The sequence below is a fragment of the Bufo bufo genome, chromosome 4, assembly GCF_905171765.1.
Source record: "Bufo bufo chromosome 4, aBufBuf1.1, whole genome shotgun sequence".
Classification (NCBI taxonomy): Eukaryota; Metazoa; Chordata; class Amphibia; order Anura; family Bufonidae; genus Bufo; species Bufo bufo.
The window spans coordinates 250,030,869-250,056,220 of NC_053392.1; the positions used below are offsets into that span (position 1 = coordinate 250,030,869).

A 25,352-nucleotide genomic window follows, 5' to 3' on the forward strand; every position below is an offset into this window, starting at 1 on the left:
TACATCCTGCCAGCAGGAGAGGCTTCGTAAGAGACAGCGGAGGTAGACTGGCTCGAGTGCACCACAGCATCCATGCAGGAGAAACCGTAAATCCCTATAGAGAAGCTATATCATTTCTCAATCTCAATGGTATGAGTGTCAAAGGTTACAAGTGCGTAGTAAATGAAAGCGCCTGCTGCTTCCAAAGCCCATATATAGCAATCGCTCCAAATAACGAGCTGATCTACTGATATAGTCCTCCAGCTATGTACAAGACACAAAGGGTGCTGCCACATGTTCAGGTTTATTGATGCAGGAATAAATTGAAGGAAGGGAATCCGTCAGCTCCAAACAAGAGTAAGCAGTCTATAGTGCAAGTTGTGCCGAGTCCAATTATGACATTTTTATCTACATACTTACGTTCTGACGCTGAGCGCCAACAAACCAGCAGGGAAATGCATTGAGAGGACTATTCTTTGAGTCCTCTCTATGTGTGAGAGCTCAGGAGTCCTGTCGATGCATTTTGCTGCTTGTTTGTGGGAGCACAGCGTCAAAATGCAAGTTAAGTATGAAGATAATATTCATTCAGATTCAGCATCTATTCAATGCTTACTCTAGTTTGGTTTCGAATCTGACAGAACCCTCCCCCTGCAAATACTTTCTCTCCTGTTATGATCCACACCTGATTTGGGCTTCAAAAACACAGATTAAAATCGCGTGGCAGCACCCAAAAGGGAGACGTGCTACAAGCAGATTATTAGCCCACCTAATTATCCAATTAGTACCCACATTATAATCTTCATTGCTTCATAGCCAACAGCCTAGGTCAGTGGTGACGAACCTATGGCAAGGGTGCCAGAGGCGGCACTCCGAGCCCTCTCTGTGGGCACCCGCCCCTGGAAAAAGTCTACAGTGTACCAATATGCCTTAGACTTCTCCTGGCATTCATCAGCGCAGGGCGCACTATGAACAGCACAGGCAGGGCACTGAATGTAGGCAGGCTATTATAGATAAGTGAAGTGAAAAATGCCATGAAAAGCAACTTATACAACACACAGAGTTAAAGTGTGTGTAGATATTTGTGACCCCTCCAAGAGTGAGTAAATGGTTTAGGGGGTCTGGTTATAAGCCCTTGTAGGCACCAAACTAAAACTATGCGAAAAAAAATGGGGTGGCGATTGCAAATATCTTGGCATGTTGGTCCTGGAACTTGTCTAGCCCTATTTATATGGCGCCAACATATTTCTCATAGTTGTCCAAGGATTGTAACTGCATCAGTCCAGTGAGGCTCACACCCCAATTTTCCTTCCTCACATTTGTTCCCCTCGCCAGTCTAGGACACTAAATACTGAGCCATTCTGCTGCCTCATGTCGTCTACATATTCAAGAGCAAATCACAAAATCCTCAACAAATGCAGGTCCCTTGACTTGTCCTGGTAAGTTTTTGCAAACTGTCCTCAGATGTTTCATAAGCCACATAAGTTTCTAGAAAATCTGTTACACATGCGCTAACCACACACATTCATTAGGACACAGGAAAACAGGGCGACAGTCCCTGTAAAATTATAATGGCTCCACAGCCATTTCCAAAGTGGGGTTTTACAAGAAAAAAAAAAAGAAGGCCTTTAAATAATTGTAGCAGTTTTACTGCAGGAGAAACACCTTTTGCAACATGCAGTAAATTACTTCTCTCCCCTCTCCCCTCCCCCCGACATGGCTTCTTGTTCAGAAATTAAAAGGGCAAAATGTACGAGCGTCCATCATGCTAACATGTTGGCACACTGTGAATAAACAGTCTCCATAGACTTCTTCTGAAGAACACCGGGCTGACTTCTATAACAAACTGCACGGTGAGTCTCTGAAGAAACATTTCAACACTTCCTAACACTCACTAATTCCCCTGGATTCCTGCGGAGGTTACACCCCTCTCGTTACCACCCAAAGTCTGATAGACGGCTAGAAAGTAATACATTATTAAGATGCCGATTGTGTTTGTGTTCACAACCGTACAGGACAAATATACAGTGTCAGACAGAAAGATGACAGTGCTCAGCGGGGGAGAAAAGTGAGCGGCCCTGGTGGGGAGCCACTTATGGCGTAGTAAAATATATGGAGCACAATGCTCAGCACACATAATAAACTAGAATCAGGGGGCCAACGTGCCACAGGGAGGCAGACGCTCAGTCTCTACTGAGTGCCGTGCTTGGGCAAGGCCTCGTTCTTCATGGACAGCATACAGTCAGGTCCATAAATATTGGGACATCGATACAATTCTAACATTTTTGGCTCTATACACCACCACAATGGATTTGAAATGAAACGAACAAGATGTGCTTTAACTGCAGACTGTCATCTTTAGGCTACATGCACACGACCATAGTGTTTTGCGGTCTGCATATCGCAGAGCCGCAAAACACCCATGGCGTACATGCATGTTCCGCAATTTGCGGAACGGCACAGACAGCCTTTAATATAACTGCCTATTCTTGTCCGCAAAGCGCGGACAAGAATAGGACATGTTATATTTTTTTTGTGGGGCCACGGAATGGAGCAACGGATGCGGACAGCCCACAGAGTGCTGTTCGCATCTTTTGCAGCCCCATTGAAGTGAATGGGTGCATTCCCACTAAGACAGAATAATTTTTTATATTTTTTTTTAAAACAGGAAATCACAGTGTATGATTTTTAAAGAATTTGTCTTGCACTGCTGAACATAAGTATTTGAACACCTGAGAAACAGCAAGAATTCTGGCTCTCAAAGACCTGTTACTGTGCCTTTAAAAAGTCCACCTCTACTCCACTCATTAATCTAACTTAGTAGCACCTGTCTGAGCTCTTTAAAGACCCCTGTCCACCCCACAGTCATACACCAACTCTCACCAGGGGAAAGACCAAAGAGCTGTCAAAAGACACCAGAGACGAAAAAATTGTGGACCTCCACAAGGCTCGAAAGGGCTACGGGGCAACTGCCAAGCAGCTTGGTGAAAATAGATCAACTGTTAGAGCAATTGTTCGAAAATGGAAGAGGCTAAAGACGACTGTCAGTCTCCCTTGGACTGGGGCTCCATGCAAGATCTCCCCTCGTGGGGTATCACTGATGATAAAGGTGAGGAATCAGCCCAGAACTACAAGGGAGGAACTGGTCAATGACATGAAGAGAGCTGGGACCACAGTTTCAAAGGTCACTGTCGCTAGAACACTACGCCGTCATGGTTTCAAATCATGCATTGCACGGAAGGTTCCCCTGCTCAAGCCATCACATGTCCAGGCCCGTCTGAAGTTTACCAATGACCATCTGGATGATCCAGGGAAGGCATGGGAGAAAGTCATGCGGTCAGTAGAACTTTTTGGTCTAAACTTCACTCGTGTTTGGAGGAAAAAGAAGGCTGAGTTGCATCCCAAGAACACCAACCCTACTGTGAAGCATGGGGGTGGTAACATCATGCTTTGGGGGTACTTTTCTGCGAAGGGGACAGGACGACTGCACTGTATTAAGGAGAGGATGAATGGGGCCATTTATTGTGAGATTTTGGGCAACAACCTCCTTTCCTCAGTCAGAGCATTGAAGATGAGTCGTGGCTGGGTCTTCCAACATGACAACGACCCGAAGCACACAGCCAGGATAACCAAGAAGTGGCTCCGTAAGAAGCATATCAAGGTTCTGGAGTGGCCTAGCCAGTCTCCGGGCCTAAATCCAATAGAACATCTTTGGAGGATGCTGAAACTCTGTGTCGCTCAGCGACAGCCCCGAAACCTGACAGATCTAGAGGAGATCTGTGTGGAGGAGTGGGCCAAAATCCCTGTTGCAGTGTCTGCAAACCTGGTCAAGAACTACAGGAAACGTTTGACCTCTGTAATTGCAAACATAGGCTTCTGTACCAAATATTAACACTGGGTTTCTCAGGTGTACAAATACTTATGTTCAGCAGTGCAAGACAAAACGTACAAAATTGCAGGGTGTTCAAGTACTTCTGTTCCTCACTGTATATGGACATAGAGGTGACTGAATGGCGGCCGTGTCCAAATGGATACCAGAGTTTGCTGTAATCTTTGAAAGTTCCTATTAGGCTATGTTCACATCTGCGTTAGAGGCTCCGTTCAGAGCCTCAGTCACAGAAACTGTCAAAATATCTGAGAGAAGAGTCCTACATGCAAGACTTTTTTCTCCCCTAAAGAAAACAAACATTCTCCAGAATGGAACAGATTGATTCGTGTCAGTTATGTGCCAAGTCCGGATAAGGGCTCATGTACATGACCGCATCAGTTTTGCGGTCTGCAAATTGTGGATCCGCAAAACACAGATCCCGGCCGAGTACATGCTGCCATTTTTTTGACACATCTCTAGAAATATCCTATCTTGGTCCCCAAAACAGACAAGAATAGGACATGTTCTATCTTTTTGGCGGGGTCGCGGAACAAATGTGCGACCCCATTGAAATGAATGGGTTCACCTCCGATCCGCAAAAAAGGATCTACAGCCGTAACTAAAGCCGTGTATATGAGCCCTAACGGAAACATAGAAACATAGAATGTGTCGGCAGATAAGAACCATTTGGCCCATCTAGTCTGCCCAATATACTGAATACTATGGATAGCCCCCGGCCCTATCTTATATGAAGGATGGCCTTATGCCTATCCCATGCATGCTTAAACCCCTTCACTGTATTTGCAGCTACCACTTCTGCAGGAAGGCTATTCCATGCATCCACTACTCTCTCAGTAAAGTAATACTTCCTTATATTACTTTTAAACCTTTGCCCCTCTAATATAAAACTGTGTCCTCTTGTGGTAGTTTTTCTTCTTTGTGTGGTAGTTTTTCTTCTTTTGTGGTAGTTGAGCAGAAGAAAGTAAAATGATAGCAGTGATGTAAACGAGCCCTTAGCCAAACAGCAGATTTGGGGTAATCGGAAAGAGGACCACAATACCATTCTGCCCGTAATCGTGAAAACATGGTCTCATGACAGACCCTCTTTAAATCGAAGCATGGACAAAGGACAAAAAAATAAAAAATTTGGGTGACGTTAGCAACCTTTGCATTATAGACTTCATCCTGTGTAAGGGATCGTGCACATGACCACTGGATGTTTTGTGGTCCGCAAAACACGGATATCGGCTGGCTGCATTTTGCCGAACAGCTGGCCCCTAATAGAACAGTCCTATCCTTGTCCGTAATGCGAACAATAATAGGACATGTTCTAATCTTTTGTGTAATGGCCACGCGACACAGAATGCACACACTGTCATTGTCATTTTCAGTTTTGTTTTTTTGCAGCCCCACTGAATGAATGGTTCTGCATACAGGCCGCAAAAAAAAATATAAAAATTAAAATAAAATAAACGGACATAGAAAAAAAAAAAATATATATTATATATATATATATATATATATATATATATATATATATTATAATATAATTAATATTAAATATAAATAAATACCTGATGCAAAGAGTGAAATCTGGACCAAATACATGACAAAATCTGCATGTACGTGTAGGTTCACAGTCTTTTGGAGAAGGATTTGTGGCAGATTTTCCTATGGGTTTTTCAGCCAGAAGTGGATACAGTCAGACAGATAAGTATAAGTCCTTCCTTTATGTTTAGGATTCCTTTCGAATCTATTTCCGGCATTGGCTGAAAAACCTGCAGACAAATCTGCCTCAAATCCTCCTCCAAAAAACTGAGTGTGAACCTATCCTAAGGCTATTTTCACACTTACGGCAGTGTGATCCGGCAAGCAGTTCTGTCGTCGGAACTGCACGCCGGATCCGCCGATCTGGATGTGACTGAAAGCATTTGTGAGATACATCCAGATGCGGATCAGTCTCACAAATGCATTGCAAAAACTGATCCGTCTCTCCACTTGTCATGCGGACAGACTGATCCGTCTTGTATCTTTTTTAAAATTTTTACTGGTCTGCGCATGCGCAGACCGGAAGGATGGATCTGGCATTCCGGTATTTTGAATGCCACTAATACATTCCTAAGGGGAAAAATGCCGGATCCGGCCTTCAGGCGAGTCTTCCGTTTTTTTCGCCTGAGATAAAACCGTAGCATGCTACGGTTTTATCTTTTGCCTGATCAGTCAAAAAGACTGAACTGAAGACATCCTGAACGGATCACTCTCCATTCAGAATGCATGGGGATATACCTGATCAGTTCTTTTCCGGTACAGAGCCCCTAGGACGGAACTCCGTGCCGGAAAAGAAAACCGCTAGTGTGAAAGTACCCTTACACACGAGCTGATTCTGCTGTAGGTCTGCAGCGAAATCTGCATCAAATTCATTCCAGTGTGCATGCAGCCTAAGACTGAAGCGACACTCTAGGACAGTGGTCAGCACTCCGGGATGTGGTAAAACTACAACTCCCAGCATGCTCCATTCACTTCTATGGGAGCTCTGAAAACAGCTAAGCAAGTGTGCATGCTGGGAGTCGTAGTTTCACCACAGCTGGAGTGCCGGAGGTTGCTGATCCCTGATCTAGGAATACATAAAAATGCACGCACAGGCTTCATGTTATGCTGAGATTATGGAAGTCACCAAGGGGTTAATCGTGTGGGAAGCGTCTCTGTAGCTATGAACAGAGAAAAGTTCTTTATGATTGGAGAGGTATACGCGCTGCTGCCTTGTCCTGTATATACAATATGTGCACGTGAAATTCTCCAGACTCCGTTTGGTTCCTCATACACAGCAAGATTCATATGGCCCAAAGGTGCTGACCCAGAAATCACAAAACATGCCTTCTCGCCTTTCAGCTCAGGGAAACCTGATCACTGCTTACACGGTGTACGCTGTATATTTGAGGTTAGCTGAAGTGCAGTGAATAGGTAACAGTTTACAACATTTTAGGTCCAATTGCACTAATACAGAAAGAAATGCATGCACTACAGCCATAATGAAAGTTTCTAATAAGCTGGGCCTTGTAATCTCTTTTCTAGTATACAAAGTGTTAAAAGGTCTGCTGGTCTTACAAATAGTGTTGGGGGTCTGTCCATCAGTGACTAGCAGTGAAGCCCCCAAGGGTGAAGCTAGATGGGTGGGAGGGACAGAATGGAAAGAAAGGAGGGGAAAAAAGAAAATCAAGAAGGAGTCTGGCTTCTGGCTGACCTCCAGCTCTAAAGCTTCACTAGATTCTCTTAAGGAGACGGACTCCTTCAAGTGAGAAGTGCAGATGCATTACAATCACACACTTGCGGACCAGCTATGTACTTCTGGGACACAGATATGTGGTGCGAGAGCTGGGATCAACCATATCTATGGGAAAGAGTCAAGCCATCAGATGTCTGAGGGATCTGATTTGTACTCCGAGTTGATGAAGGCATCTGCAAAGCAAGGATCTCAAAGGACAGAGCAAGCACCAAGCACCATTCCATCAAAGTTTCCACCTAAGTGCTTTTGGTGAGTGAGAATTAGCAGATAAGTCATTACGATTGGTGGTTGATTTTATTTATTCAGACAGAGTGAACAGAGATTGCCGCTGCTTAAATTGGTTTCTGCCCCAGTTGGGGCGAAAGAAAGATACTGCCAATCAGTAAAATGATTACCGCTATATTCTAGGGCACAGAACATATTCATGGGGATGGTAGAGAGATCAATATTAAGAGTTAAAGCTCGACAAGGAGTTAGGTTACCAGCAGATAATACCCATTCTGGAAGGAGGGGGGGGGGGGAGCAAAATCACAGACGGGCTTGGTCAAAACAGATGGGTTTAAATGAAACAAATCCCTCATCTGCCTCATTACAAGGACTGACCATAGCATTTAAATGATATTAAAACATGGATACTGATAACGCTTCATGGAGATATGTATATGTCACATACTGTTCCTGTCCTGTCTAGACCATCACAACAAGGAGGTTTGACAGTTTTATGCCCAGTGATTATTGGATACAACAAGCAACACCTTTGGCATCCAAGGGGTTAAGCAAACACCTCCCACACACATACAAAAATCAAGACACTCCTGGTGGGGTAGGAGAAAGAACCGAGAAGGCTGGTGATTAGAGGAAGACGCAAGTGGACTTAGACCATCTGTGCCACATGGGAGACACCCTTATGGACTGCTCATTTTCCCCACTTGTTTCCAGGAATAAACTCCCATGAAAAGACATTTACATAGGCATGGCCAAAAACCTGGAGACCTCCTAAGTAAGGACAATAATGGATCTAAATCATATGGCTTGTGTCAGAAAACCAGCAAAGTGAATGGGACATGCATGAAGAAGTGACATACCCCGGGTCACCTGGAATTCTCCACAACTCTGTTCTCTGGCACGAAATGCCAGAGTTCAACTTTTCCTATACGGTTACTCCCAATGATACCAAGACAGACACAGCACCTCCGAAGTGCTGGCTTGCCCTCCTAACCCTTATGGTCATTGTGCCTACAATTGGAGGCAACATCTTGGTGATTTTGGCAATATCGCTAGAGAAGAAACTACAGAATGCTACTAACTACTTTCTTATGTCACTGGCTGTGGCCGATCTACTGGTTGGAATATTTGTGATGCCAATCGCACTCCTCACCATTATGTTCAGTAAGTATGAAACCGAGTGAATCCTTTCAGTAGCCGAGCTATCCAGTTGGTGTTTTTTTGGCCTCAAGGTAACTGTTGTATGTTGGTTCACATAATGCAAGTTTTTCAAACTTTTTTAGAATGCTCAATAGGAAAAATGTGACTTGCTGAAGTGTTTTTAGGTAAATTAACTCCACTAAAATCACCTAAATATTCAGATATGATTGCCCCCCCTCACCCCCAAAAAAAACTTGCATAGAAGGATGCTAAAAAAATAAAAAAAAGGTTGAGGTACATAGCTTCAATGACAACTAGCATTCAACTTTTGTGCAACTTTTTACCCCAATGTCTATATTCTTGATATTTTGGTAAGAGGCCTGCATGACAAGTGCCACCTGAAATTCCAAATGTGACCATAGAAAGGCATTAATTCACAAAATTAGGTTTCAAATATCATTCAGGACACAATAACAAGTTGAGTTTTAGTAGTAATGGGAAGCAAAAGATTTCCAGTACAAGGGAGGAAAAAAAAAACTAAAACACATAAAAAAAATAGGACTGTTCCTTTTGTTTCGACTGTTTGTCAAAGGACGTTTAGGAACATTTATACCAATACTTACATGAACCCCAAGCCTGTTTACACCACGGACAGATAGCAGGACTCCTATAGAGCTCCTCGGCTACTGTATACAACCACAAGTAGTCCCCATACATGACACACAGGATGAGAAATGTAACTCTGCTTTTACAACTTCAAAGGGGAAGAGAAAAATGTGTTTTAACTTTCCTTAACATGCTTTATGATCTTGTCAAGTAGAGGAAACGGTTGAACAAATCTGTGCTCTTATAAGGCCAGAGAGTGTGATCAAGTACTAGTTTTATTCAAAAAAATCAGCAAAAATCAAATATTAGTTCCAAAAGTAACAAACATAAAAGTGAACCTCCCTGCAAAAACACTAAATATCAAGACCCGGGTATTCTAGCCTAGTAAAATAAGCAGAGGATTCTTACACAAAGCATGCCCAGTTCTTTGTAACCGTAAGCACTGGAAAACTTGCGGCAGTGATTAAGAAGAATCCATCACCGGCACACTGTTATTGTAGAAAGCACATTTAAAATCAATGGAAGTGTCATTAGCCCACAGCTATAAAAAGCACAAATGTCAAGTTAATTCAAACATTTTATGCATCTGCATTACAGGTTCCTGCGGTTCCCCTCATGAATGTGCTTCCCTTGGAGTCCAAATGACAATAGTAATAGAGAGGTATAGTAGCCTTGAAGGAAACCAGGTTTCCCAGAGGAACATTTATACAAAATATTGTCAATAAAGTTGTCAAATACAATAATTTAGATTCTCCAAAAGTCCAAATAACAGTGTAGTATTACATTGTATAGTATTAGGTTACCCAAGTCTATTCCACATGGATTAAGCAGTATTAAATAATAATGGAAAAATTATTGCTACCCACATCCAACCCATTACCAAACTATGTTCATATATTCTTCAAAAAAATCAAAATAAAAAAATCAAGCTTCTAGTAGAAATTGTTCCAAATACATGACCGGATGGTTCTTGCAAAAAGATTTAGTTGGTAAGATGCTCTCTATACCCTAATTAAAATAGATATACTGTAGTAACCTTTCACCGGGGTTATCTGACCTTGGGAGAAAAATGAAAATCATAACCCGCAGCAAATGTTGTAAAAATAGTAATAATAATAAAAAAAATAAAAAAAAAAAAAACAATACTCACTTCTCCAATCCCCTGCCAATACAGCCCAGTTCCCTTGGCTGTCTTCCCCGTCTAACTGTATAAACAAAAAGTGGCCTAAGTGGTCATGTGCCATATTACTGGCATTATGGTTTTTCATATAATGCCAGTAGTACAACATGTGACCACTGATTGTTTACAAGCAGCTACCATGTGACTGCTGCAGCCAAAGTCTTGGGGAGCAAGTAGGCATCTGCCCTGGATCGGCAGATGATTAGAGAGGTACATATTGGGGTTCTTTTGTTATTTTATAGCATTTACTAGTTTAATTTTTTTCCCCAAAGGTCGGATAACCCCTTTAATGAAGCTTACATGTAGGTTGTCACCCAGCAACTTAAGGATAACGAAGCCCAGACGTCTTATATGGTACATTGCTAGGCACATTGGGGAGAAAAGGAAAGATGGGGACAATTGTAAAGCTACCATACTGCATGTCATTACTGTACAAGTTTGCGGTTTCCCTAGGCACTGGTAATAAGGACACATCTGAAAAGGACATCACATCCGGGAGTTAATTAGATCACCTAAACACAACGGTCATTTATGTGAAAATTAAAGTTAAAAGTTCATCAACTATTAGAAGCCACATTCACAAGTCCTACCCATTTTATTTTTAACTATTTTGACTACATCAAATGAATGAAAAGAAGAACACTGACAATGACCACTGTCTCTGTCTTTTTCAGAACCCGTCTGGCCACTGCCAAAATGCTTATGTGCAATCTGGCTTTTTTTGGATGTCCTGTTTTCCACAGCATCTATTATACACCTTTGTGCCATATCCTTAGATCGCTACATTGCCATCAAGAGACCCATCCAAGCCAGTCAGTTCAACACCAGAGCCAAAACGCTCATTAAGATTGCAGTGGTATGGCTGATATCAGCAGGTAAGCCAAATCAAACCTTAAAAGAATAAAACTCAATGTCCAACCTTTAGGGAATGTTCACATAGATCAAATCTGCCACTTATTCAGCAGTGGAAAACGAGCACGTTCTGCTGCTAAATCCACATTCACAACACAAGACCAGTTTCCTCATTGACTTTAATGTTAAAAACTCCATTTTGAGAACACAGTGTAAGACGGTTGATGTTTTTGTGTAGAGGTTTTGATAAATGCTTGAGAAGTGGCATGTTACTCCTTGGAAGCAGATTTGAGGCTTTCATAAAAGTTATGAAATCCTCACTCAAATAATCTAATACTCTTGTAAAAATGCCTCTAAAACCTTCACATTACAAATCTGCCGCCAAAAATGAATTTTTTTGCTGCCGATTTTGCCATGTGAACTTAGCCTTAGAGGTGTACTGTATTCAAAGTTCTCCAAAAACTCTAGTTCTAGGGACCTCCAGAAAGTTTCCCACACAAATACGCCTATTAGATTTTTGCTTCTTTTTATATATGTTTTATGTCTGTGCACTGAGTATTTTAGGGTTCTTTTATACAGCAGTTCATATAAAAGCTATCCATTAGTTAATCAAGAGAAGTGACTCCAGTTTTTAAGCTAGTACACAGACAATGGCAGATACAGTACAGAACAAACTTAGATAATACATTATATTATGTTCACAGAACATATGTTATACCGGCCACTTTACTAAAAGGTCCCTCCTAATATGCAAAATTGGAGGTTATACAAATGTCAGACATCGAGCAACCTCTGCTCCTAATCCCAAGCAAGTAGACTAACTGGCAACGGCCCTGGCTGGTTGGAAGAGCTATGACAACATGCTGATCCTCTGAATCCTGCAGCTGCGGAGGTGCTCGGCATAACTGGGACATGCTGAAAAACTATCCCTATACTACGGATCAGAAACACTTTCCTTTAATTTATTCCAGCCTGAAATAGCTTACAGAGCATAATGATCAGATTACTTGGGTCTTGCATGATAAAGCTTTGGTAATCAGTCTGCAGCAGCTGTACGGCAGAGCAGGAAATCAACATTTTCTGAAAGATGTAACTAACCAGTAACTAAACCTCATGCTTAAGATGGAATCTCTCCTCCGCAACTCTGCACACACTGTGGGGCAAGTGCAGGAGGTATAAAGTTTAGGTAATGAAACTTGATCAAAATGCAAAACTCCATGGCATGGTTTTAAGATACACTATTGTTTCCACTAATCTTAGCACATTAGTAAATGCCAAGGAATTATGGAACGAAAAGAGTATGATAGCTACAGAAATAAACATCTTCAGTGCAGCGCTTGAAAAGAATTCATAGAAGTTTACATGAGGGGTAAATGATCTTCATTCTCTTTCAGGCATCGCTCTTCCCATACCGATCCAAGGAGTCCTAGACCAAAAAACGATCTTCAGCCCAAACGACACCTGTGTGGTTCGGACAGAGTTCTTCAAGGACTTTATTATTTACGGCTCCATGGCTGCATTTTTTGTCCCCTTTGGGATTATGGTGGTCATTTACTTCCTGACTATTCATTTACTAAGGAAAAAGGCATATCTCATCAAGAACAAGCCTCCTCAGCGCCTCACCTGGTCTACAGTTTCAACAGTCTTCCAGAGGGACATGTCTCCTGGATCCTCTCCAGAGAAAGTTGCCATGCTAGGTGGCCAAAGAAGAGATCGGGCATTGCAGATAAACAGTGACGAAATGCCGATTCGAAGGCTTTCCAGTGTTGGCAAGAAGTCAATGCAGACCATCACTAATGAGCAAAGGGCTTCCAAAGTCTTAGGGATAGTCTTTTTCCTCTTTGTTTTTATGTGGTGCCCCTTTTTTATTACCAACGTGGCTTCAGTTCTCTGCGATCCAAGTGACTGTGATCCTGAAGTAATCGAGATGTTAATGGAAATCTTTGTGTGGGTTGGGTATGTCTCATCTGGGGTGAATCCATTAGTCTATACGCTATTTAACAAAACCTTCAGAGAGGCCTTTGGGCGCTACATCACCTGCAATTTTCGGGGTATGCGGCCAGTGGGCATCCTTCGAAACTGCTCCAGTCGGATATCATTTCGGAACTCAATGGCCGAAAATTCAAAGCTGATCATGAAACATGGTATGAAAAATGGGATTAACCCAGCCATGTACCAGAGCCCGCTGAGGCTGCGGAACTCTCAGCTTGAGTCATCGGCTATCCTGCTCGACACCTTATTACTCACTGAAAACGAAGCTGGAAAGACTGAAGAGCAAGTGAGCTACGTATAAAGCAAACGCGATGCTTAATCCGATATTTCGTAATCTATTTATAAAATGGAGGAAAATGTTATCCATGGAGTTCGTACCTCACTTTGGTTTCACACTGCACTGGAAGTTTTAGCGTCATTATGACAGTGCCTGTGTGGTCATATTTATAGAAAACAGTAAAAAGCCCCTTGAGAAAAGCCCAAAAAAGGGACATTAACACTCTCAAAACTGTTTTCAGCTGGCAACACTGGGATCTACGTCTGAACAGCACTTGCAAAAGTTATAAATGGCAATTGGTTGAAATCTTATTCTCATAAAAGTACTCTGGAAAGCTGTGAGTTCAATTACATTCCAGTATCACTTTACACAAAACGTCTGGTGAGAGCGCAGAACATTAGCCACTACCTGTAAACCATCTGACATAGACAATCTGCTGTATTTTTATTTTATTTTTTTCATACGGTCTCCAAAATACACACAGTGACAAAAATGGTAGGATTAGTATGACGGCAGTTGTCAGGCAAAACCAACTACAGAACCACAACTTCTGCAATAAAAATGAGTGTGACTTTATACAGGGTAAAACGTCTATAAAGTGCCCATGTTTCATGCAGGTGACTGCTTGTGACCACAGTGGTGGCTATGAAAAAACAAATGTTCTTTTTCGGAGTAAAGTCGCTTTTGTTGGGTACTGCTTGTTCAGATTGTAATTATTTCTGTTAGTTTGTGAAGGCTAACAAGACAATAAACCGATACGTTTTTAAAACTACATGGAATTCATGTTGGTGGTGTCTGGCAGTGGCTTATTCCCCTCTCTTCCGACACAAAAATGCAGAGAGTTGGCCAAGCTAAGTATGATGGGTATATGAGGGGGAAATAGCAGTCAGCCAACAGCCATCTAAAGTGTATGGGAAGCTTTACACCTTAAGGACCTTGCCATTTTTCAATTTAAGGCCCCTTTCACACAGGCAAGTTTTCAGCGCGGGTGCAAAGCGTGAGGTGAACGCATTGCACCCGCACTGAATCCGGACCCATTCACTTCAATGGGGCTGTGCAGATGATCAGTGATTTTCACGCATCACTTGTGCGCTGCGTGAAAATCGCAGCATGTTCTATATTCTGCATTATTCACGACCCATAGAAATGAATGGGGCGGCGTGAAAATCGCAAGCACCCGCAAGCAATTGCGGATGCGGAGCAATTTTCACACATGGTTGCTAGATGATAGGGATGAGCAATCCCGGACTCCATTAAAGTAAATTCACTGTATTATTTTACCTTATAACATGGTTATAAGGGAAATAATAGCATTAATACAGAATGCTTACTAAAATGTGGATTGAGGGGTTAAAAAATATAAAAAATTAACTCACCTCATCCACTTGTTCGCGCAGCTGGCAAAGTCTTCTTTCAGGACCTGAAAAAGGACCTTTGATGACTTCATCGCGCTCACCACGTGGTGAGCGTGGTGACGTCAGCGCAGGTCCTGCTGAATGAAGATGGAAGGATTACGTCGTCAAAAGGTCCTTTTGCAGGACCTTGACATTTTAGTAAGCATTCTGTATTAAGAATGGAATTATTTTCCCTTATAACCATGTTATAAGGGAAAATAATAAAATCTACAGAACACCTAACCCAAACTTCTGTGAAGAAGTCCAGGTTAGGGTCTGAGTACCACATTCAGTTTTTTATCACGCGCGTGCAAAACTCATTGCATCCGCGCAATAAAAACTGAACGCCGCAACGCAATAACAGTCAAAACTGACTGAAATTGTGTGCGCACTCGCACGGGTTTCCCGCAATGCACACGCGAAGCATCTGGAGCAAATCCGGGACACCTGTGTGAAAGAGGCCTAAGGACCAGGCCATTTTTTGCAAATCTTACATGTGTCACTTTATGTGGTAATAACTTTAAAACGCTTTTACTCATCTTCTCTACTTTTATAATAGATAGTAATAACTCCAAAAATAGTTATTACTTTACATTCCCCATATGTCTACTTCATGTGTGGATCATTTTGGGAATGCCATTTTATTTTTTGGGGGATATTACAAGGCTTAGAAGTTTAGAAGCAAATCTGAAGTCACTTTGTAAGGCTTACATAATAGAAACCACCCATTTTAGAAACTACACATCAAGATATTTAAAACTGATTTTACAAACTTTGTTAACCCTTTAGGTGATCCACAAGAATTAATGGAAAATGGAGATGAAATTTCAGAATTTAAAGGGATCCAAGCTGGCTCCAAGCTGCCGCCCACACCCACACCTGAGGCGGCGCTGGGCACGAACGGCAGCAGGTGCGGGCGGCAGCTTGGAGCCATTTACATCCCCTTGGGCACCTTATTTTTATGAATGACAGGTTAGTAATAGCGTATTTTTAGCAAAATGAGCCTACAGATTACATTTATAAGACCACATTAGGAATGGTTAAAGCTCCCTGAGCAAAACCATATTTTTATCTGGAGGGGGTGAAACCTGGTGACAGAATCCCTTTAACTTTTTTGGCAGATTTTCCATTGTTTCCAGTAACAAAGCAAGGGTTAACAGCCAAACACAACTCAATACTTATTACCCTGATTCTGCAGTTTACAGAAACATCCTATATGTGGATGTAAACTGCTGTACGGGCACACGGCAGGGCGCAGAAGGAAAAGAACGTCATATGGGTTTTGGCAGGCAGATTTCACTGGAATAATTTTAAGCTGCTGTGTCACATTTGAAGCCCCCCTGATGCTCCAGGAAAAACTCCTGAAACTCCCCAAAAATTACCCCATTTTGGAAACTACGGGATGCACTATATTACACTTTTTGAGAGGCAAGATAACCGTTTTTATTTTTTGTTATTTACAGTGCTCATCTAACAGGTTAGATCATGTGGTATTTTTATAGAGCAGGTTGTTACGGACGCAATACCAAATATGACTACTTTTTTTGGTTGTTTGTTTCTGTTTTACATAATAAAGCATTTTTGAAAAAATGTGTCCATATTCAGAAAGCCAGTTTTTTTATTTTTTGGACGACTGTCTTAGGTAGTGTATAATTTTTTTGCGGGATGAGATGACTGATTTGCACTATTTTGGGCTGTATATGACTTTTTGATCGTTTGCTATTACACTTTTTGTGATGTAAGTTGACAAAAAATGGCTTTTGACATGGTTTGTATTTTTTTTTATTTTTACAGTGTTCACCTGAGGGGTTAGGTCATGTGGTATTTTTATAGAGCAGGTTGTTACGGATGCGGCGATACCTAATATGTCTACTATTTTTATTTATTTTTTTACATAACACAATAAAAGCATTTTTTTAAACGAAAAAGAAAATATCATGTTTTAGTGTCTCCATAGAGAGAGAGATAGATAGATAGATAGATATATATATATATATATATATATTTTTTTTTTAAGCGAATGTCTTTGGTAGGGGCTCATTTTTTGCAGGATGAGGCGACGGTTAGATTGGTACAATTTTGGGGGGCATATGCCTTTTTGATCGCTTGGTGTTGCACTTTTAGTGATGTAAGGTGACTTTTTTTTTTTTTTAAGCACAGGTTTTTTTTTTTTAACGATATTAACCTGAGGGGTTAGACCATGTGATATTTTTATAGAGCTGGTCGATACAGATGAAGCGATACCTACGGTAATAGGTCTTCTAATTTTCACAATTTTTTTTTTTTACTTTATATTGGGAAAAGGACACTTTTTTTACTTGAAACTTTACATTTTAATTTTTTTTTGCTAAACTTGATTTGTTGAAACTTTTTTTTTTTTTTCACTTTATTATTTGTCCCACTCTGGGACTTCAACATTACAGGGTCTGATCCCTGCTTCAATGCAGCACAATACATCTGTATTGAACTGTTAGTGTCTAAGGGCTCTTTCACACCTGCGTTATTGTCTTCCGGCATAGAGTTCCGTCGTCGGGGCTCTATGCCGGAAGAATCCTGATCAGGATTATCCTAATGCATTCTGAATGGAGAGAAATCCGTTCAGGATGCATCAGGATGTCTTCAGTTCCGGAACGGAACGTTTTTTGGCCGGAGAAAATACCGCAGCATGCTGCGCTTTTTGCTCCGGCCAAAAATCCGGAACACTTGCCGCAAGGCCGGATCCAGAATTAATGCCCATTGGAAGGCATTGATCCGGATACGGCCTTAAGCTAAACGTCGTTTCGGCGCATTGCCGGAGCCGACATTTAGCTTTTTCTGAATGGTTACCATGGCTGCCGGGACGCTAAAGTCCTGGCAGCCATGGTAAAATGCAGTGGGGAGCGGGGGAGCAGTATACTTACCGTCCGTGCGGCTCCCCGGGCGCTCCAGAGTGACGTCAGGGCGCCCCAAGCGCATGGATCACGTGATCGCATGGATCACGTCATCCATGCGCATGGGGCGCTCTGACGTCATTCTGGAGCGCCCCGGGAGCCGCACGGACTGTAAGTATACTGCTCCCCACTACTACTATGGCAACCAGGACTTTAATAGCGTCCTGGGTGCCATAGTAACACTGAAAGCATTTGGAAGACGGTTCCGTCTTCAAATGCTTTCAGTACACGTTTTTCCGGATCCGGCGGGCACCTCCGGCAACGGAAGTGCATGCCGGATCCCAACAACGCAAGTGTGAAAGAGGCCTTACACTGTAAGAAGTTAACAGTTGCCTAGGAGACCCGGCATGGGGGCTGGGCCTCTTAGGCCTCCGTACATGCCGAGCCCCAAGCCTTGGAATGGCTTGGGGCTGCCATGGCAACCATCGAGTCCCCGCCACAGCAGCGCGGGGACCCGATGGATGAGGCGAGAGCGTAAATCTCCCATATGCCGCGGTCAGCGCTAACCGCAGCATTTGAGGAGTTAATCCACAAGCATCGGCATTATCACCAATGCTCGTGGATGCATTAGGGATTCCGCTGTTGCTTATCGCCGCCCCGCTAGGGGGGGGGGGGGGTAAAAAGCAGCAACAGGGGCAGTGATAGGAGTGTGTCTATATAACTAGCGGGGTGGGAGAAGCTATAAACTAGTTGGGTGTTAGGGGCAGTGCTGGATCTATGGCAGAGAAAAGAGAAGTGCATCATGGGTTTGGTTGGATATAGTAACAGGAAGTGCTACATACAGGATGTAAGGAAACCAGAGTGATCTGGTCAGGAGAGTCCAAATAAAACCCCTTTAAACAGTAGCTAGCATTGAATGTGCTCCATTTAGAGATACAAAGGGGAACATTTATCAATGTCTTTATGCCACAATAGTGAGGTGAAAGTCCCAAATTATGGTGCACGTCATATTTGCGACTTTTCAAATGTGGATAAAACAGGTAGAGGGGCTTTGTGGGGTCCGCTGGATTTACTATAACTTATGCCAAAAACTGGCATGAGTTACAGCTGAAGTCTACGCCAGCCCCTAGATGATGTAGACTTCAGTTTCTGGCACACGGACTGCCAGAGATGCAACTAATTTATTAACAGGCATCTGCCTCTTAATAAATTAGGCGCATCACACTCTGGCACAGGGAGATCGAGACTGGTGTATGGAAACTCTAGCCTTGATAAATTTCCCTCATTGTCTGTTTTATGAGCTATTCCAAGAGGGAAAAAAAATGAACAACAAGAGAGGATGTTCAGTTTCTAAGGAGAGCAGGCATTTCTGTTAACAGAGCAGGTTTGGGTACCTACTAATATCCTGTATGTATCCACATTCAAACCTACAGGACATTGTTTTAACCTGGCACCACGTGCACACATCGCAGCCGAGGCATATCTAGAGGTCAATCCATAGCAGTGATAGACGCATGTGATTACACTGTCCCTGGCCCCCGCATACTTCTCTGAAGGCTCTCATAGTGACCTGTGTATGTTCCCTTTAGGCCCCTTTCACACGAGCGAGTTTTCCACGCGGGTGTGATGCGTGAAGTGAACGCATAGCACCCGCACTGAATCGTGACCCATTCATTTCAATGTGTCTGTGTACATGAGCAGTTTTTTCACCCAACATTTCTGTGTTGCGTGAGAATCGCGGCATGTTCTATATTCTGCGCTTTTTTTAACGCAGCCCTGGCCCCATAGAAGTGAATGGGGCTTCAGTGAAAAAGGCATTGCATCAAGATGTAATTTCACTGATGGTTGCTAGGAGATGTTGTTTGTAAACCTTCAGGTTTTTTTCACGCGCGTGAAAAATGCATCAAAACTCATTGCACCCGGGCGGAAAAAAACGGAACAATTGAACACAATGTCAGACAAAACTCCCTGAACTTGCCTGCAAAATGGTGCGAATTTCACTGAACGCATCCGGAGCCAATCCGTATTGTTCGTGTGAAAGGGGCCCTAAGCTATTTTTTCCTCACAGTTCTTCATAACTGCAACACTAAAATTTCTTCACACGTGTGAGGCTGAGTTCACACCGGCGTTCAGGAGAACGGAAAGGACGGATTCGGCACATAACTGAGCCGAAAGGAGCCTATGAACCCCATAGACTATAATAGGGGTCGCAAAAAAGAGCAGCACAGGGAGAGGATAAATCTCCCCAATTAGGATTTTTTATTTATTTATGTACATTACATTTTTCTCTCTGGTTGTCCTCCCTGCTGTTTCTCCTGTGGCCGAGATGCTGGTTTATCTCCACAGTGGTGGACTAATATGGTCATCGGCTTCTGATTCCTTCCTCTTCTCAATGGTGGTGTAAAGATCTCATAGTCAATTAGCCCAGAAAGTTTTCCTTCATTCATCTCTAGCCTCTAAATTCAAAGAATCACATAGCTATGTCCTTCTCTAGACACTGAAGAAGGAACATTTGGGGGGAGCACTGCATATTATAATTCTATTTATTAGTGGAATCACTGGGGCCGAGTATGAGAGATCATTTTCTATGCAATGCACTCCTGGGAGATGCAGGTGCGTGATGGTCACAGTGACAAGCTGCTGCCCACCCTGAGGGAGAGTAAAGAAGCCAAAAAGGGTCTTTTGCATTGATACAGTTTAAATAGGAAGATTTAGGACAATTTCTTTTACTCATTTTCCCCTGCTTGAATGTATACCAAGCACCTGTCCTGCCTCTCAAAATTATGTGCAGAATGTCAGGAGGAAGCCAGGAAAGCTCACCGGCTTCCATCCCACGCACCACGACGTGTAAATGTTTGCGTTATAGAAACAGCACCAAATAAACACACCAAGATGTTAAAACTAGGAATTTCAAGAGCAGTACATATTGACCTTCCTCATAAACACCCATTAAAAGACTGCACCACCCTGATACTTTACACGGCAAATTATATCTATGGCTCTGTTCACACCGGTGTCATGGGTTATGTCATGGGGATTTGCTCTGCAACCTACCCTAACAAGTCCCATTAACTTCAAAATGGTTTATTATATTACCGTGTACGCCACTCTGCTGGTCAAAAGCAACAGAACCAAACCTAATGCCAGTGTGAAAAGAGCCCAAAGCACACCATACATACAATATATTAAAATCTGCCAAACCCACTGACCTTGGGCGACAATACATGTATGGGAGCAACCTGACCATCAAACTTGGTGAAAAAAAGAATCAAAATGCCCCATGCTTGTTCCCCGGGAAGTCCCTGCTAGAGGGTTCTGTGGCCTACTCCACTTTTCTATGGCTGGCTTTAAAAGGAACAAATATATGCAACTATATAAATACTAAGCCATACTAGGCTGTGTGGCCAAATCACTTAACAGGGATGAGCCAACTTGTGTTTTCAAGTTTGGCGTACAAAGTTCGGGTTTCTCTAAGAATACAGTTATGGATTCCACTACCACGGACCATAAGTTATGGTCCGTGGTAGTGGAATCCATAACGGAATTCTTAGACAACCCAAACCTTGTACGCCTAACTTGAAAACACAAGTTCGCTCATCCCTACTTATCAATGTGTGACTGGTGTCCATTTTTTGGTTTATCCAATGAGTCTATGGTAGGCCCTAAGGTCAAAGAAGCTCCTGTTAGAGCCTGGCTACTAAGTCTACAGTACTGAAGAGTGGTGGTCACCAACCAGTGCCTCTCCAGCGGTTACCAAATTAAAACTCAGTATGACCGAAGAACCATTAGCTTTTGGGAATCCCGGGACTTGGCATCTACAAACAGCTAAAGAGCCACCACACATTTGAGATCACCACTATACTGGTTCAGGAGTATCTTGGCCTGAGGTTGTAGGACACATGTCCATAGAGCTTATGTTTGTAGGTTTCTGATGAGTACTTCAATTACCTTTCCAACCAATTGGCTTTACACGAAATGGGCCCAAGCGTATGTCTACATGTGGGTACCTGAAACATTAGATTGCGAGCCCCTTTGTGACAAAGATAAATCGCTGTTAAATCTGGTGGTTCTATAATACAATGCCTCTCCAAGGGGCCACACCTGACTTATTCTGCCCGAAACACTGCTCTCTTTGTGGCCTCCTCATGTTCAGCGTGCAGTAAATGACGTATTTATGTAATAAAATGATTTACTGCCACTTTATCACCAAGCTCATCTATCACCAACTATATCCCAGCCCTTTTTTGGATGCAATAACCCTGTACGAGCATTTGGAAGGCACTGATGTTTAATTCCTTAAAACATCAAATAGGTGCATTTACTTAAAGGACTGCTTCATCCCGCTTTCAAGTGAGCCGACAAAAACACGACAACCGTGAAGAGGAAAAAAAAAAAAAAAAGTGAAACCTAGCAGTCAGAGAAACGTCAGACTTCAGTCTTTTAGGGTGACCCTAAGTGCCGCTGAATGGCTCTAACACTGTGCCATAGCCACCCCAACAGCTACCATGCACTGAAGATCTCATTAGGAACATCAAGACATGAATACGGGATAGCAATTTATCCCTGAGATTCCTGTAAGCCATGCATTTCACCTTTAACGCCTTGGAAGCCAGAAGTGTACAGAACCCTCTCTCGCAAACTCCAGAAATGTAATTAGTCGGCCGGCTCTGTTATTTCTCCGACATTAAACCAGCTGGCCCCTAACGTCTGCACATGGCTGACACTTGGTGACTCATGTAGCTGGCACCATCGTCTTTCTACCATTACACCGCTAACTGCTTCCAATTAGCCCAGTGGCTCCAATCTTTCCCCTCACAGATCCACAAAAACACTCATTACATATGTAACTGGTCCAAAGCTATAGGTGGAATCGTGTACACCCCATTTGACAGGCAGGTCACTTGGCGTTTGCAATCAGATTAGTCCTATATATACACAGCGATGATTTCAGAGATATGTACACACACATTTTTTTAAAATTCCTTTTACACCCCAGTTAAAGGGTTGTGTCACAAACCTATACATAAAGGACTGTATTGAATTGACTCAGAAATGCAGCAAAAACATCCAGTTACGCACTGCACTAACGTCCAATGGAAAACTCAGGGATATTCTAAAAGCATGTAGGAACAGCATGACTATTCACTGCTGTGTGCAGAGCGGCAAAATCTGTCAACAGCAATGCCATAGGATCGGTACACAAGACTGAACGCTGTGAAAAGCGCGCATGGAATTTCCCTTCTGTATATGTAGGGCTGAAGAGAACAATCAATCTGAGCAGTCCTAAACTGGCAAAATAGCACCATCTGCTGGAGAAAGCCAAACATTTCCATTTAAACGTATTCAAGAAATCTTTACCGTGTCAGGGAACTGGAACTGTCCGTCGGACTCACTTTTTAGACCTCCTATGAACATCCAAATGTTTGTGCAACTTATCTCCACTGCCTCTGTGAGGTCCAGTCCACCTGGTGGAACATGGACGTGTCCTTCAATAGCAGCCATGGATGCTCTGTCCCTTTGAACTAAACTGTAACCCCAACCTGCTATTGAAGGACGAAGCATCACAGTGGCCAAATGGACCAGAGGTGAAAAACATGTACACTCCAGAAAAACTGTGTATGTCTAATGTTTGGCCTGAAGGAAGGGGGAGGGTGCTTTTGGTGAATTTCTGTGTAATGGACTCCCACCTGAAGCCCTGCTCATGGGATCAGTATAAGTTCTGCACACAGAGTTCCGTCATGGCTTCTTCACACAGTGCTATCTTCAGGGTTTTTTATTTGCACAAAACAAAATTTTAAAGGGGTTCTCCAGGCTATCCTCAGGATAGGTCATCAGTATCAGATCAGCGGAGGTCCAACGCCCCTCACCCCCCGCTGATCAGCAGTATGAAGGGAAGGTTAAGGTAGTGCGCATGTGCCGTTTCCCTTCTTTCTTCCTGCTCGCTGCTGCTATGTCTATGGCAAGCAGAAAGAGAAAAGGGAGAGGGCGTGCGCGCCTTCGCGTCATACAGTTGTTTGGCGGGGTGCTGGGTGTCGGACCTCCGCCGATCCGATATTGATGACCTATCCTGCGGATAGGTCATCAATATTAGAAGCCCGGAGTACCCCTTTAAAGCAGCAGTGTTTTCTTAACCCTTAGGATAACTGAGGTTTTTTCATTTTTCTTCCCCATTTTCCTTAAGCCATAACTTTTTTATATTTCCGGTCACATAGCTGTATGAGGGCTTATCTTTTGCTGGACAAGTTGAACTTTCTAATGCCACCATTAATTATGGCATAAAATGTAATGGGAAGCGGTAAAAAAAATTCCAAATGGGGTGGAATTGGAAAAGAAATGCAATTCCTCCACCGTTTTACGGGTTTTTTTCCCACTGCGTATTGTTTGTAGCAAAACACCATGCCCATCATTCTCTGGGTCAGTACGATTACAACGATACACCATATGTATAGGTTTTTTATGTCTAAATAGTGTAAAAATAAATATAAACTTTGCTAAACATTTATTTATTTTTTACATCACCATATTCTGATCCCCATAACTTCTTTATACTTATGGCTACTGAGCTGTTTAGGGGCTCATTTTTTGCAGGACAATCTGTAGTTTTTATTGGTAACATTTTTGGAGTGTGCTTGACTTTTTGATCCCATTTTATGACCTTTTTTGGGGGGTAAGAGAAGCAATAAAAAAATTGCAAATCTGCTATTTTTACGCTATATTGGAAATTTTTTAAAATATTTTAATATGGGAGTTTTCAGTCGTGATGATACCCATGATTTATATTTATTGTTAGTTAGGTCTTTATTTTTTAATTATACCGTAAAGGGGGCGATTTTAACTTTTATTTTTTTATATTTTTTTGTGATGATCATTTTTTGAAGCTCATATATGAGCCCATAAATATTGTTTTTTAATTTTTGATTTTGTTCTATCAGGGATTTTTTATCCTGGTCTGCCATCCGGTGGCCAAAATAAGAATTGCAGCATGAACACTATAGTTCAGCGCAACTAGCGATGCCCACATTGCCTACACGGGGCATCGGTAGGAAGCTCAGAAACCCGCGAGCTTCTGGGTTTTTGTGCATTTAGATGCCGTGATCTCACTTGATCACGGCATCTAAAGCCTTTAATTACCGTGATCGGCATTATTGCTGGTTACGATAATTAGCCACAGGTTTCTGCTGTTTGAAACAGCAGAGATCTGCTGGCCATGGCGCCCGCGTTCACACATCGCTCCAGCACTGTGCATGTATGGCGCTGGTAGCGAATGGGTTAAACAAAGTGTTTTTATGGTTGATATGTACCAACCGATAAAATGCAATTATAAAACTTTAATCTAATATCTGGCCACATCGTTTTAGGACAATGGGGGGGGGGGGGGTTCATCATTTGCAGAGGTTTTGGTATCCGTTTTAAGTCTGGTCTTTGCTTTGTGAGGTTGCAACAAATTTTTTCGCTGACCCTGTTGTGTCTGGGGTCAGAAGGTCGCAGCGGGTGGCTGTATGCTCGATTTCTCAAGAGATGGCTCCATGACCTAGTGGTGAGAATAGATTTCGGTCCAGGTTTTCCTGTTTAGGTTTGCGATTCTTTTTGTTCCATTTTGGAATCTGTAGCATTTTCTTTCAGCTGTTCTCTGTCAGCCACTCCCAGCTACTATATATTCTCCCTTTCTGCTTCCCTTGTTGCCAGATA

At 42.6% G+C, this 25,352-nt stretch overlaps 2 protein-coding genes across 2 annotated transcripts in view; one reads left to right on the plus strand and one right to left on the minus strand.

Moving 5' to 3' along the window:
- The window catches only part of PSMD1 (proteasome 26S subunit, non-ATPase 1), an 86,096-nt gene that overhangs the window by 21,011 nt on the left and 39,733 nt on the right, over nt 1-25,352 (minus strand). The window lies entirely within an intron of this gene.
- HTR2B (5-hydroxytryptamine receptor 2B) lies at nt 8,246-14,071 on the plus strand. The gene is made up of 3 exons (XM_040428456.1): nt 8,246-8,516; nt 10,953-11,153; nt 12,525-14,071. Exons 1-3 carry the CDS (start codon nt 8,258-8,260, stop codon nt 13,421-13,423), a joined length of 1,359 nt encoding a protein of 452 aa, XP_040284390.1. The 5' UTR covers nt 8,246-8,257; the 3' UTR covers nt 13,424-14,071.

Bases quoted from the DNA above. Each gene is read 5' to 3' on its own strand.
- HTR2B (XM_040428456.1), top strand. From the start codon at position 8,258: ATGCCAGAGTTCAACTTTTCCTATACGGTTACTCCCAATGATACCAAG. The intron at 8,517-10,952 runs GTAAGTATGAAA...TGTCTTTTTCAG, and splicing joins ACTCCTCACCATTATGTTCA to AACCCGTCTGGCCACTGCCA. The intron at 11,154-12,524 runs GTAAGCCAAATC...ATTCTCTTTCAG, and splicing joins GGTATGGCTGATATCAGCAG to GCATCGCTCTTCCCATACCG.